Raw genomic sequence first — 14,495 nt, 5'->3', positions numbered from 1 at the left:
ACGCTGTGTTCCACTCACCAGAAGTCTTAAGATCCTGTGGCGGGTGTCATGGGTAGCTCGAGTGTCAGCCGACCCTGCGCCCTAGCTACCCCGGTGCTGGCCAGACCGGAAGAGGCTTGTGGCCCTACTCAGGCCGGTTTTCTGCCTCCCCAACCAACGCAGTCTCCCCCCTGTTCTCTTCTAAGTACCAGATAATAATAACAACTTAAAAAGCATGACAGCCAAAGAGCCTACATAAGAGAAAAGCTACCAGTGAATATTAAGTGCTCTCAAAGACCTGTGTCTGAAGATTTAGTCCTGAGCCTGTGGGACTCCTAACAGGTGGTAGAGTATTTAAGAGGTGGGGTCTATTGGGGTAGTCTTCAGGTAATGGAAGGAAAGGTGAGTCCTCAAAGGAGACCTTAGTCCTTTCCTCTTTCTCTTGTTTCCTGGCTCTGAGAGGAGTAGTTTTTCTCTGCTTCATACTTCCGACCTGGATGTAATGCCTCACCACAGGTCTGACCCACAGATCCAGCGAAAACCTCCAAAAGTACAAGTCACAGCAAAGTCCCAGTTTTTGTAAGTCCTTTCACAATTGTTTCACACTTGTTGTAGTTACAGAAATCTAACCCAAATCTAACCTTGGAATTTTAATTTTTGTTTAACTAGAAAAGACTAAGGACCAGCTAAGGTGTAAATGATGTGGAGATGGCCTGCATATGCTTGTGGAGGTATTAGGAAAAATATTTTGACAGGCTGTATCAAGAGACCTTAGACATACTCATGCCCTTTGACCCAGTTATTGGGATTCCATTCTAAAAAAATAACCCTGGGGGCACTTTATATAGAAAGATTATTGATTTATTTTATTTTTAAAAGATAAACCATGCCGGGCAGTGGTGGTGCATGCCTTTAATCCCAGCACTTGGGAGGCAGAGGCAGGCTGATTTCTGAGTTCGAGGCCAGCCTGGTCTACAGAGTGAGTTCCAGGACAGCCAGGGCTACACAGAGAAACCCTGTCTTGGGGGGAAAAAAAAGGCCTAAATATACAGCAGTAGAAAATTAAGTAATTATAATATACTGTAGTATTATGTAGTCATCGACTATTATTATTAAACACTTTTATAAGCCATTTTTATAAACATATAAATACTTGTGTTACTATGCTCAGAAAATTGCAAGATAGAAAATTACATTACAGAAATGTTTTGGTTTTGGAATTAATTGGATGTTTTTAATGTATAGTAAGAAGGCGATTTAAAATTATCATACTAAAAATATCAAGAAATATGTCATTGAAGAAATTATCCTATCCACAAAGAAAATTTTTAAAAATTAAAAAATTTGTTTGTGGATAGGATGGGGAAGGTACTGATATGTGTCATCAAATCCAAACACAGGTTGTGACAATTGTCCAAACACAGGACATCACAGGGATTGCGGTTCCCTGCTGAAATACCAATGGCCCCACTCTTAAAAAGGGTGACAGGCAAGACTGTATGGATAGAGCAGTGGCTGTTAACTAAAGAAGTTACAGGCACTTGAACAGCTGGAGGCTCAACATACAGAAGAATCGACCAGCCCATAGAATTCCCCTCTGTTTGTTATAAAAAAGAAACCAGGAAAATGGAGGATGTTAACAGATTTAAGAGCTCAGAATAATTCAACCAATGGGTTCTTTACAGCCTGGAATTCCTTTACCTTCCTTATTACCTAAGTCATGGCCTAAGATAGCAATTTAAGAGACTGTTTTTTTTTCACAATCCCTTTGCATAAGTATGAAAGGAAAGGTTTGCTTTCTCTGTACCTACTTATAATAATAGTGGTTCAGTAAAGAGATATCACTGGAAAGTTCTTCCACAGGGAATGTTAAGTAGTCTATCTTTATGTAAATATTTTGTGCAACAATTATTTACAGTGATAACTAAGTCATAGGTAATTTATTATTTACTGTTACATAGATGATAGTTTGTGGGATGATTCTGATACAGGTACTTTAGAAAAAATATTTAAGGAATCACAAAGAATTCTGCCATACTGGGGGTTAGAGATTGCTCCTGAAAAAAATACAGAGAGAAGATTCTATTAACTATTTGGATTATAAAATAAGTCAACAATAACAACAACAAAAATTGACCATGGGGCTGGAGAGATGGCTCAGAAGTTAAGAGCACTGGCTGCTTTTCCAGAGGCCCTGAGTTCAATTCCCAGCAATCACATGGTGTCTCATAACCATCTATAATGTGATCTGGTGCCCTCTTCTGATGCCATGCATCTAGGAATATGCAGTTAGAGCACTCATACATTAAATAAATAAATCTTAAAAACATTCAACTACAAGAGGTCTGTAGAGATCAGTTGCAGACTCTTAATGATTTTCAAAATTAATGGGAGGTGTTAAATGGCTATGGCTTATAATTGGATTACCTACTCATGAGTTAAGTAATTTGTTTCAAACTTTACCAGGAGATTTTGACTTAAACAGTCCAAGGTGGTTTACAGCTGAAGGGGTGAGAGAGAGTTCACTCTGGTAGAATAGAGACTACAAGATACAGATGTGGATCAAATTGAGCCTAAACTTGATTGTATTTTGGTTATTTTGCCTTCAACTCATTCTCTTACTAGACTTTTTATGCAAAGGGAAGACACTATTACACGAGTAATACTTTCTTAGCACATAAACAAAGTAAAACATTAAAGAGTTCTATAGAAAAGTTTTCTGAATTAGTCATAAAAGGTAGAATAAAGACTATGCCAATTATCAGGAACACACCCAACTGAAATCATAATACCTTTTACTAATGCTGAGATTATGTCCTTATAGATAAGCAATGAAGACTGGCAAAGAGCTTGTAGTAACTATTTGGGAGAAATTAATAACAAATATCCTAAAGCAAGCATCTATATTTTATAAAAGAAATAATTAGATTCTCCCAGTTATTGTAAAGGAAAGTCCAATTCCTGAAGCACCTACATTCTATATTGATGCAAATAGGTTAGGAATGGCGAGCTCTAAGTCAGACAAAATAAGCAAGGTAATCTGAAGTCCATGTACTTCAGTTCAATAGTCAGGGTTGTGTGCAATCCTTATGGTAGTATTAGATTTTCCTGAATATTTTAATATAATAGTGATTCTTAATGTGCAAAAAGAATTGTTTTGAATATAGAAATCGCTGAATTTTCCTGATGGTTCAGAATTTGTTATTTATACAACTGCAATGGGCAATCAGAAATAGGAACTATCCATTGTAAAGTACTCATATTCAGTCTCATACAGGTTTGCTAGGCCCATTGGCACAAAGAAATGAGGAAACTAGTAATAGGCAATGTGTTAGAAGCCTCAAAATTTCATAAAGAACATCATGTTAAAAGTAAATATTTAAAGAAAAAAATTTTTATCACTTGGCAAAAAGCCAAGGAAATTATAAGAAAATGTCCTACTTGTTCTCTGTATAAACTCCATTACCCACTGGAAGTAACCCTAGGGGTCCCAAAGGAAATGAATCTGGCAGATGGATGTGTTTCATTTTGCAGAATTTGGAAAACTAAAGTTTGTTCACTATACCCCTGATAGATATTCAGAGTTGCCCAATAGGCAACTGCTCTGGATTCTGAAAAAGCCGATTCTGTAATGACACATTTGTTGCAAATAATGACAATTATGGGGACACCTGCACAAGTTAAGGCTGATGCTGCCCCCCACATGTGTTTCCAGTAAGATGAAGCATTTTTGCATATTATAATATTAAGCATATTACAGGTATATCACACAATCCTATAGGACAAGCAGTTGCAGAAAGATCTAATTACAATTTCAAGGAAATGCTTATGAAACAAAAGGGAAGATTAAAGACCTCCAGAGATAGACTAAATAATGCTTCTTAACTCTAACTTTTCTTAATGCTTAATGAAAAAGGAACTACAGCAACTGAGAGACACTGGGTTATAGAAGTAACTGGGGAATTAAATCATCCTAAATTCTACAAGGATGTGAAGATTTCATCCGAATGGAAGCTTGCAATAATTTGGCATTGAGGGCACAGTTTTGTTTATGTTTCTACAGGGAACAAAAAGATATGGTTACCATCAAAATATATAAAGATTAGATTTGACCAGGGAAGACCTCCTCCTAACTAATACGTGAATGTCTCTACATAGCCAATTCATCTTTTTAGCTGCCTGATCACATGCCATCCTTTCATATAGCATGGATAGAGATTTATATTACAGTTTGGTCACACAATCTAAAAGGACATTATAAAGTTGACAGATGCCTTTCACATGCTCAAACATGGAGCAGAGAATCATCATTAACTAAGTTGTGCACACCACACATTCCATACATGTGTTAATGCAGAAATGTACCTGCAACATTACCCTTAAAAGTCTGTGTGTTTGCAGAGCCTAAGGACCAGACTGCAATGAAGACAAAGCAAGTCGCCCAGGTGATCCAGCCTCACAGACAGCCTCAGCTGCTGTTGCCTCAAAGTTTGCATCCAGGACAACTTCAAAGTTGTTAGCTCAAATGGTTCAGCTTTACAGACTGTTTCAGCCAGAACTTCAGTTAAGCCATGCACTTTCCTATCCCACAGGGACCGGGCAGGAAGTAATACAGCTAAGTTCTCCCAATATCCTAATTTTTTCTTAGGGTCCCCAAAAGATGTCTTTACTCCCAGAGAGCAGAAGCAACTTAAAAAATACAACATTCCCAAGAGATGGGGGAGTGGTTTTTGGTCATTTGGTGGGTGATGGATGTTTGTCCTTGTTTAGGGAGTTGGTCACAAGTTGTTGTTTGTAAAGGAGGTTAGAATTAGAGATCTCTTTCTTTTCTCCCTCTGTCCTTCTTTCTCTCCTGTCTAATGTTAGGGGAAGGACAGGAAGGAGCTAAAAGGATAAAGGGAGTATTGTTATGAGAGGATAAAAGGATTGTGTCTCCTTAAGGCTAAGATAGCAATTACTAGTCTCAAATATTTTACATTGGCATGAATTATTGGATATTGATAGACATTTAAGGTTATATTTGCTACAACATACTGTATCTATGCTTCAACTTTTGTTTAAGATATTGTACATATGTAACTCATTTAAAAATTTGATGTGAAGTTCAAGTCCTTGAAGCTACTAGTGTAAACTATTCAGGATAATTAAGAAATGCAAGTTAGTAGTTAGTTACCTATAAGGAATCAGACTTGTAGTCTTGTTAGGTACTAGTTTAACTATAGAGATAAATAGTAATTATTTAGCTTCCTGTACATGTTTTTCAAAGTTAAGCAAAAGTAAGTAGCTAGAAACAAGCAATGCTGTCTATTCAGATATACTTAAGATAGATGGTTCCCAAACACTTCAGAGATCTGCAGAATATAGTAATTAAGATGTTTTAATAATAAAAGGCTTGAGAGAGAGAGAGAGAGGATCAGCTCCTGGTAGTACCCCAATCTACTTTAAAGATGATGATGGGCACCTAAGAACCTCCACATGGACTTTGCTTCAGTTGTGGCAAGATGGCCACTGAGGGGGAAAACCTGCTCCTTAGCTCAACTGCAACAGCACATTGTCCATACTGTGGATAAGCAAGACACTGGGAAGTTGATTGACCCACTCTACTGAAACAAGGTAGGCCAGTCCTTCAAAATTCCTGCTTCAGAGATAATTCTGTTGATATCCTGGTCTGTTGGTGGAAGATTGAATGGCCCACCAATACAGAGGAACCTTGGATGACTGACCAGGTTGCCAGCAGCCTCTGACATTTCTATTGATTTGGAAGCTGCTTGCTCTGCATTTCCTGTTTACCCAGGTAGTATTTTTCCTTCTCAGGTCTCTGATTGGGTTGATGACTAGATAGTGATAGTCTTCTAGTTTTCTCTACTAAAGATTAAAGACATAAAAGCTTAAGTTGTTTATGATCTCAGAAAATGGTCTCGGGTCTAAAAAAATGTTTTCATGTTGATAAATTCAAGTTATGATAAGAAAGTGATTTAGGTACAAAGTTTTGGACTCACCAAGATAGGATAGATAGTAGAATACTTTCCCCAAGGTTACTAAATACAAATGGAATGAACATTGTAAATATAATTCTTACCTGATAGTTCTCATAATTGTTCTTATTATATGTAGTTGATTGATGTTAGAGAAAAAGCCATTTATTGGACCAAAAGGGGAAAGGTACTGAGTATTATCGTTTCTTTAAAACCCCAGTATGTTATGTGATTATGTTTTTGTTTTAATTCTAGGTGTGGGATATGGGGCTGCTCCAGATTGTCTGTCCACAGCTGCTAACTATGATTTGTCCCTTGCTCTAGGAGGGATATGATTTTGCTAGTTGAAGAGACTTCACATATGGAATTCTGGGGACGTTTGAGAGGGTATAAATGTGAGAGTCCCAAGAGGGCCTGGGGCAGCGCTGCTCCCCCTGCAGCTGCTGCTCCCCCTGCTGCTGCTGCTCCCCCTGCTGCTGCTGCTCCCCCTGCTGCTGCTGCTCCCCCTGCTGCTGCTGCTCCCCCTGCTGCTGCTGCTCCCCCTGCTGCTGCTGCTCCCCCTGCTGCTGCTGCTCCCCCTGCTGCTGCTGCTCCCCCTGCTGCTGCTGCTCCCCCTGCTGCTGCTGCTCCCCCTGCTGCTGCTGCTCCCCCTGCTGCTGCTGCTCCCCCTGCTGCTGCTGCTCCCCCTGCTGCTGCTGCTCCCCCTGCTGCTGCTGCTCCCCCTGCTGCTGCTGCTCCCCCTGCTGCTGCTGCTCCCCCTGCTGCTGCTGCTCCCCCTGCAGCTGCTGCTCCCCCTGCTGCTGCTGCTCCCCCTGCTGCTGCTGCTAGTTGCCATTGCAGTTTGTCAAGTGGTTGTGAGCAAAGAAGAAATTTGATATCCTGATGATGAAGACTGGAATTACCCCCAAAGGACTTTGTAGCATGTAGTTGATTTGGGCAGATCATACTGCCACCCCCCACCCCCACCCTCAGGTTCTCTTGGATCTGCAGATTAAAAAAAAACAACACACTCATTAACTTAATTTTTAACATGCCTAAATGGCTCAATTGCTAAGTGCTTCTAATCTCCCATGACTAGCATGCCCTTCCCAACACTCTTAGCTCAGTACCCTAAATCCACCCTCAACTTTAGTTGCTCAGTTACCTTCTCCTTGTTCAGCAACCCAAAACTGCCCTCAGATTTAGTTGTGTTTCTAATTTCCTGTTTGGAGAAATGGCCTATGGCTGCTCGGCCCAAGATCTCACATGGCTGGTCACCTTTTCTCCCTCCGAAGCATGGTGAATATCCTTCTATCTCTCTCCTCTTTGTCTGCTAGCTTGCCTGTGGGGACCCAAAACTTCTTCCTTTTCTACCCCTGCCTATTCATTGGAAGCTAGGATCAAGAACCAGTTGGGGAACAGGACCTTAGCATCAGAATCATCCTTTTAAACTTGATACTCCTCATTAGCAGGAAGTTGTCTAAAGCAGTCTATATCCTCTTTCTCCTCTATCCTTCTTTTTCTCCTACCTGTGTTGGGAAGTTGGAAGGGATTAGGGTGGAGAAGGGGGGTAGATATAAGAACCCAACAAAATAGCCAAATGGGTACAGTTATACCATCCCTTTAACTGCCCATGCAGGCTCCATCCTCCATCCTCCTGTAAGGTTCAGTCACAGCTCTATAGTAGTCTTTTATTCTTCTTCTTTTTTTAATTGGATATTTTCTTCATTTACATTTCAAATACTATTCCAAAACTCCCCTATGCGCCCCCTCCCCTACCCACTCACTCCCACTTCTTGGCCCTGGCTTTCCCCTGTACTGGGACATATATAGTTTGCTAGACCAAGGGTCTTCTCTTCCCAATGATGGCCACCTAAGCCATCTTCTGCTACATATGCAGCTAGAGACACAAGTTCTAGGGGTACTGATTAGTTCATATTGTTGTTCCACCTATAGGGTTGCAGACCCCTTCAGCTCTTGGGTACTTTCTCTAGCTCCTCCATTGGGGGCCCTGTATTCCATCCTATAGATGACTGTGAGCATCCACTTCTGTATTTGCCAGGCGCTGGCAAAGCCTCACAGGAGACAGCTATATCAGGGTCCTTTCAGCAAAATCTTGCTGGCATATGCAATAGTGTCTATGTTTGGTGGCTGATTATGGGATGGACCCCCGGGTAGGGCAGTCTCTAGATGGTCCACCTTTTCGTCTTAGCTCTAAATTTTGTCTCTGCAACTCCTTCCATGGATATTTTATTCCCTATTCTAGGGAGGAATGAAGTATCCACGAGTTGGTCTTCCTTCTTGATTTTCTTGTGTTTTGGAAGTTGTATCTTGGGTATTCTAGGTTTGTGGGCTAATATCCACTTATCAGTGAGTGCATATCAAGTGACTTCTTTTGTGATTGGGTTACCTCACTCAGGATGATATCCTCCAGATACATTTGTGCAAGAATTTCATAAATTCTTGGACAAATTCCTCCAGATATATCCTCCAGATACATTTGTCCAAGAATTTCATAAATTCATTGTTTTTAATAGCTGAGTAGTACTCCATTGTGTAAATGTAATCTATAGTAGTCTTTTCAGCTCTGTCTGGTTTCCATTGTCATGTTCCCTGAGGTTCTCTGCATGCTAGCTGCACTCTACCCTAACCCCATTCCTACCAACAGCTGAGTCTTTTCATCTCCTTGTTATACCCCTCCCATCCCCACAACACCATTTTCCCAGAGTAGCAGCTCTATCTCAGTAGGACATCTGCCCAAATGTTCTGGGATAAATGTGACCTCTGAGCTGAGCCCTCCAAGAAACCAAAACCCACTCTCTTGACTCTCTGCTGACAGATGCTTCCCTCACCTGCCTAAACCTTGAATGGCAGTCAGCTCTTGTTGGCTCTGTCACCTACTTAGTCCTTAATAGTGCCTTTAGCTGAAGCCCTCCTAAACTCTCCTGAGTCCTGAATCTCCTTAGGTTTGTCTATGAGTCCCACCCGCTACTTAGCAGGTTGCCATTGGCACCAACATGGCTCTCTCCTGTTCGCATCAGTGAAGCTACTCTGAGCGAGTGGTTCTAGGAGGCCAAACACAGTGTCTCTTAGTAAAATGATGAAGCCCTCTATATTTGCATCCTGGAAGGGACAAAGCTTCCAGACAAAGAATCCAGATCCTGCTCTTGCTCAAGAGTATACAAAGCTGTAAATTAATGACAATTATCTTTTATGTGGTTGGCCCTGGGCTAGACATTTGTGATAGTTTGAATGAGAATGGCACCCTAACATAGGTTCATACATATGTTTAAACTCTTTGTCCATAGGAGGTGTCATCTTGTTGAAGCAGTTGTCTCACTTGGGTGGCTCTGATGGTTCAAAAATTTACACCAGGCTTAGTTTCTCTCTCTCTCTCTCTCTCTCTCTCTCTCTCTCTCTCTCTCTCTCTCTCTCTCTCTCTCTCTGGTTTTTGACTACAGGATATAAAGCTCTCAGCTACTGCTCCAGTGCCATGCCTGTCTACTTCCTACCATGATGGATGGACTAACCTCTCAAAACTGTAAGCAAGCCCCCAATTAAACGTGTTCTTTTATAAGAGTTGTCTTGGTCATGGTGTCTCTTCACAGAAACAGAGCAGTAACTAAGACAGTGTTTAAAATGGAGAGTTATATATAATCTTAATACAACCCCATGGCATGCAGTTCCATTTTACAGGTGAAGACATTGCTTGTGTTGACTCTTGACCAAGAGATGGTCCCTGAAAAATGCAGGTGGGCACCCAAGGCAGGGCGCTTCATTATTAACACAACTTCTGAAGACATGACCCCAGACTTCATGTCTGAGCAGGTTTTTATATTGATCAATGGGAAGAATGTAACAAGGATGGCCAACAGAAGAGCCCTGCCTCTCTGCTGTATGGGAATCACCCCAAAGTATGGACAACTGCTAATAGGCAAGAATGTGCAGGCAGTAAAAATGAAAGTTCCTGAGTTTTTAAGAGATCCCAACCAATGTAGGTTTTTATACAATTTCTGTGCATGTGAATTCAAACTTTTCAAAAACCACCAAGTGGGTCAAACTAACTGCCCTGGCAAAACACCAGTTTACAAACTTAGTCCCAGGTAACTTCTGGGTTTTTCTTGTGACACTCATGCTTCTCTCTCTAACAGGCCAGGGTCCTTACCTGTACAATCTCCAGCATTTCTGCCTTGCTGATGTAGCCATTACCATCCAGGTCATACATGCTGAAGGCCCACTTCAGCTTCTGCTCCAGCTTGCCCCTTGATGTCACACTCAGGGCTATGATGAACTCTCTAAAGTCTATTGTCCCATCACCATTTGCATCGAAGGTGCGGAAGACATGCTCTGCAAATTTGGAAGCATCCCCATAAGGGAAAAAGTTCCCATATATTTTCTTAAACTCTTCCATTGATAAATGTCCACTGGGGCAGTCTCTCAAGAAACCTTTGTACCATTCCTGGATCTCATGTTCTGTGAAGTCTGTGCTTTCCAGTAAGTCCTGCATGACTTCAGGGCGCAGCTTGCTGTTCTGTTTCCCCATTCTGGTAACAAGAATTCAACTGCAAAGAGAAAAGAAAATACGTATGTTTTTTAGAGCTGTCCTTTAGGGTCATGTGATCATGTAGTATTGTTCCTTGAGAAGAGGGAAAATCTAACAAACTCTCTACTAGCCCAATAGCTAGACAAAATGATGGCAAAACAGGCCAGTCAGAGATGCAGAAAGCCATGCTGCTAACCAGACCAGCCAGAAAGCAAGATATGGATGGATGGATGGATGGATGGATGGATGGATGGATGGATGGATAGATAGATGGATGGATAGACGGTCAGGTGAGTAGATGGATGGCCAGATAGAAGACAAATGGAAGGAAGGTAGGTGATTTGGTTTTGGCTTATCATTTTGCAGGAAATCAGATGTGCTTTTAAGAAAACTAAGGGTCTAATTTCAAATCCTATAAGTAGAACTGAATGAACTGAAGAGGGAGGAAAGGAGAGGGAGAGGGAGAGGGAGAGGGAGAGGGAGAGGGAGAGGGAGAGGGAGAGGGAGAGGGAGAGGGAGAGGGAGAGGGAGAGGGAGAGGGAGAGGGAGAGGGAGAGGGAGAGGGAGAGGGAGAGGGAGAGAGAAGAATCTTAGCATGTTTCATTATCACTTTGCTTCCACATAAATTGTGGCTCATGTAACTGGGCTCCATAAGTGCAGGAAGAAGATCAGTGGACACACCATGAACCTCTGCCAGGCTACTCCAGTTAGTTACATCCAGAGGGAATCACTGACCCCTTTGGGTTTAGATGGTAAAGATGCTTCAAAGAGTTGTTCACATTCTATGGCTTTAGGAAACAGGTCAACATTAACTTCTTAAGTTGCATATAATCTTGTATGTTCTTATCCTAATGGTATCCTATGTTCACAATCAAATAGCAAAATACTGTGGTGAATCATCCAGAAAATATTAGCATCTTCCAAATCCTAATCATCGTGATAAACACAGCTAGTATTTTGGTGTATGTTCTTCTGGATTATGTGTGTGGACTTATTCCAGTATATTATCAATATCTAGCTCTCAGATTAACTATGTTTTCAGCTTAACAGTGGTACAAAGTGATATATGTCCCATAGGGATTGTGTTTTGGTCCTGGTCCAGCCCAGTGACATTTGTTTCTGTACTCTCTCAATTGTTGGCAGCAGCTGAGTCTTAGCTCTGTGGGCTGCATGGCCAGGAGGAGGCTGCAGACATGGTTCAGCAGGGCTTCCACTTGTGACTCTCTTCTTGCTCAAGAAAATTTTATGTGACCCTGGGTCACAAGGATATAAAACAGATATACAAATGAAACATTTGCTGACAATAAACCAGAAATTATTTTAAAACAATTCTTTTGTAAACATACACTTTCCATGTGTTAAAGGTAAGGGCAGAATTGTCTAATGAGATGGCTAGGCTTGTTTGTCTAACACAATCGAATCCAGAGACACACTGATCCCAGATGGATATGAGGAAGGACAGCAGAAGGGAAATAGTAAATGCCTTTGTTTTCTGTGGTCAGACCATTCTGTTCTTACCAGTGTGAAAACCTTCACATACAGAGTAGACACCTTGCAGTTCATAACAGCAACATAAAGCAGCCTTGGATCTGAGCTGAGCAGTTTCAGGCAGCCTTCCTTGGCCTCCTGTGGTGCAGTTGCATGCGTGCTGTGTGCTGCAAAGTGTGCACATTGTGCCTTGAGACCCAATGCTGCAGTGAAGTCCCATGATGCAGCTCAAGCAAGCTCCACCAGAAACATCTCAGATTCATTCTGTGTTTGATTTTGAGTTCATTAATATTTATTTTTAGATTTACCTATGTGCTTGAGAACTTTACCCGCATAATGTATATTAGTACACCCATGTGTGCCTAGTATCTGAGGTCATAAGAGTGTATTGGAACCCCTAGAAGTGGAAATATGGACAGTTGTGAGCTGACATGTGGGTGCTGGGAACCGAACTGGGATCTTCTGCAAGAGCAGTAAGTATTCTTAACCCCTGAGCCGTCTCCTCTGACCCTGAGCCATCTCCTCTGACCCTGAGCCATCTCCTCTGACCCTGAGCCATCTCTTCAGACCCTGAGCCATCTCCTCTGACTCTGAGCCATCTCTTCAGACCCTGAGCCATCTCTTCAGACCCTGATCCATCTCCTCTGACCCTGAGCCATCTTCTCTGACCCTGAGCCATCTCCTCTGACCCTGAGCCATCTTCTCTGACCCTGAGCCATCTCTTCAGACCCTGATCCATCTCCTCTGACCCTGAGCCATCTTCTCTGACCCTGAGCCATCTCTTCAGACCCTGAGCCATCTCCTCTGACCCTGAGCCATCTCCTCTGACCCTGAGCCATCTCCTCTGACCCTGAGCCATCTCCTCTGACCCTGAGCCATCTCCTCTGACCCTGAGCCATCTCCTCTGACCCTGAGCCATCTCCTCTGACCCTGAGCCATCTCCTCTGACCCTGAGCCATCTCCTCTGACCCTGAGCCATCTCCTCTGACCCTGAGCCATCTCTTCAGACCCTGAGCCATCTCTTCAGACCCTGAGCCATCTCCTCAGACCCTGAGCCATCTCTTCAGACCCTGAGCCATCTCCTCTGACCCTGAGCCATCTCTTTAGACCCTGAGCCATCTCTTCAGACCCTGAGCTATCTCCTCTGACCCTGAGCCATCTCCTCTGACCCTGAGCCATCTCCTCTGACCCTGAGCCATCTCCTCTGACCCTGAGCCATCTCCTCTGACCCTGAGCCATCTTCTCTGACCCTGAGCCATCTCCTCTGACCCTGAGCCATCTTCTCTGACCCTGAGCCATCTCTTCAGACCCTGATCCATCTCCTCTGACCCTGAGCCATCTTCTCTGACCCTGAGCCATCTCTTCAGACCCTGAGCCATCTCCTCTGACCCTGAGCCATCTCCTCTGACCCTGAGCCATCTCCTCTGACCCTGAGCCATCTCCTCTGACCCTGAGCCATCTCCTCTGACCCTGAGCCATCTCCTCTGACCCTGAGCCATCTCCTCTGACCCTGAGCCATCTTCTCTGACCCTGAGCCATCTCCTCTGACCCTGAGCCATCTTCTCTGACCCTGAGCCATCTCTTCAGACCCTGAGCCATCTCCTCTGACCCTGAGCCATCTTCTCTGACCCTGAGCCATCTCTTCAGACCCTGAGCCATCTCCTCTGACCCTGAGCCATCTCCTCTGACCCTGAGCCATCTCCTCTGACCCTGAGCCATCTCCTCTGACCCTGAGCCATCTCCTCTGACCCTGAGCCATCTCCTCTGACCCTGAGCCATCTCCTCTGACCCTGAGCCATCTCCTCTGACCCTGAGCCATCTCCTCTGACCCTGAGCCATCTCCTCTGACCCTGAGCCATCTCTTCAGACCCTGAGCCATCTCTTCAGACCCTGAGCCATCTCCTCAGACCCTGAGCCATCTCTTCAGACCCTGAGCCATCTCCTCTGACCCTGAGCCATCTCTTCAGACCCTGAGCCATCTCCTCTGACCCTGAGCCATCTCTTTAGACCCTGAGCCATCTCCTCTGACCCTGAGCTATCTCCTCTGACCCTGAGCCATCTCCTCTGACCCTGAGCCATCTCTTTAGACCCTGAGCCATCTCCTCTGACCCTGAGCCATCTCCTCTGACCCTGAGCCATCTCTTCAGACCCTGAGCCATCTCCTCTGACCCTGAGCCATCTCTTTAGACCCTGAGCCATCTCCTCTGACCCTGAGCCATCTCCTCTGACTCTGAGCCATCTCTTCAGACCCTGAGCCATCTCCTCTGACCCTGAGCCATCTCCTCTGACCCTGAGCTATCTCCTCTGACCCTGAGCCATCTCCTCTGACCCTGAGCCATCTCTTTAGACCCTGAGCCATCTCCTCTGACCCTGAGCCATCTCCTCTGACCCTGAATTAATTTTTAGTGTTCAGAAACCTTTTACCTGTTGCCAAACTTCCTCCATATTCCCTTGTGGGATCTGATGTGGAGACCTGACCTATTGTGGAGAGCTTTGCTCTACAGGGGGCTGGGATTCTATCCTTCACCTAT

General features: G+C 43.5%; 1 protein-coding gene across 12 annotated transcripts in view; it reads right to left on the bottom strand.

Moving 5' to 3' along the window:
- Ncald (neurocalcin delta) overlaps nt 1-14,495 on the bottom strand; it is a 432,610-nt gene that overhangs the window by 26,032 nt on the left and 392,083 nt on the right. For all 12 annotated transcript variants that reach the window (XM_021183094.3, XM_085831922.1, XM_029469811.2 and 9 more), the window contains one exon: nt 10,099-10,495. In XM_021183094.3, coding sequence (XP_021038753.1) covers nt 10,099-10,476 — 378 coding nt within the window. In that variant the 5' untranslated portion in view covers nt 10,477-10,495. The remainder of the gene's footprint in view (nt 1-10,098; nt 10,496-14,495) is intronic.

This window comes from Mus caroli, unplaced genomic scaffold (genome assembly GCF_978045245.1).
Source record: "Mus caroli unplaced genomic scaffold, Mus_caroli_1 scaffold_16, whole genome shotgun sequence".
NCBI lineage: Eukaryota > Metazoa > Chordata > Mammalia > Rodentia > Muridae > Mus > Mus caroli.
This window is presented reverse-complemented; position numbering and strand designations above follow the sequence as displayed.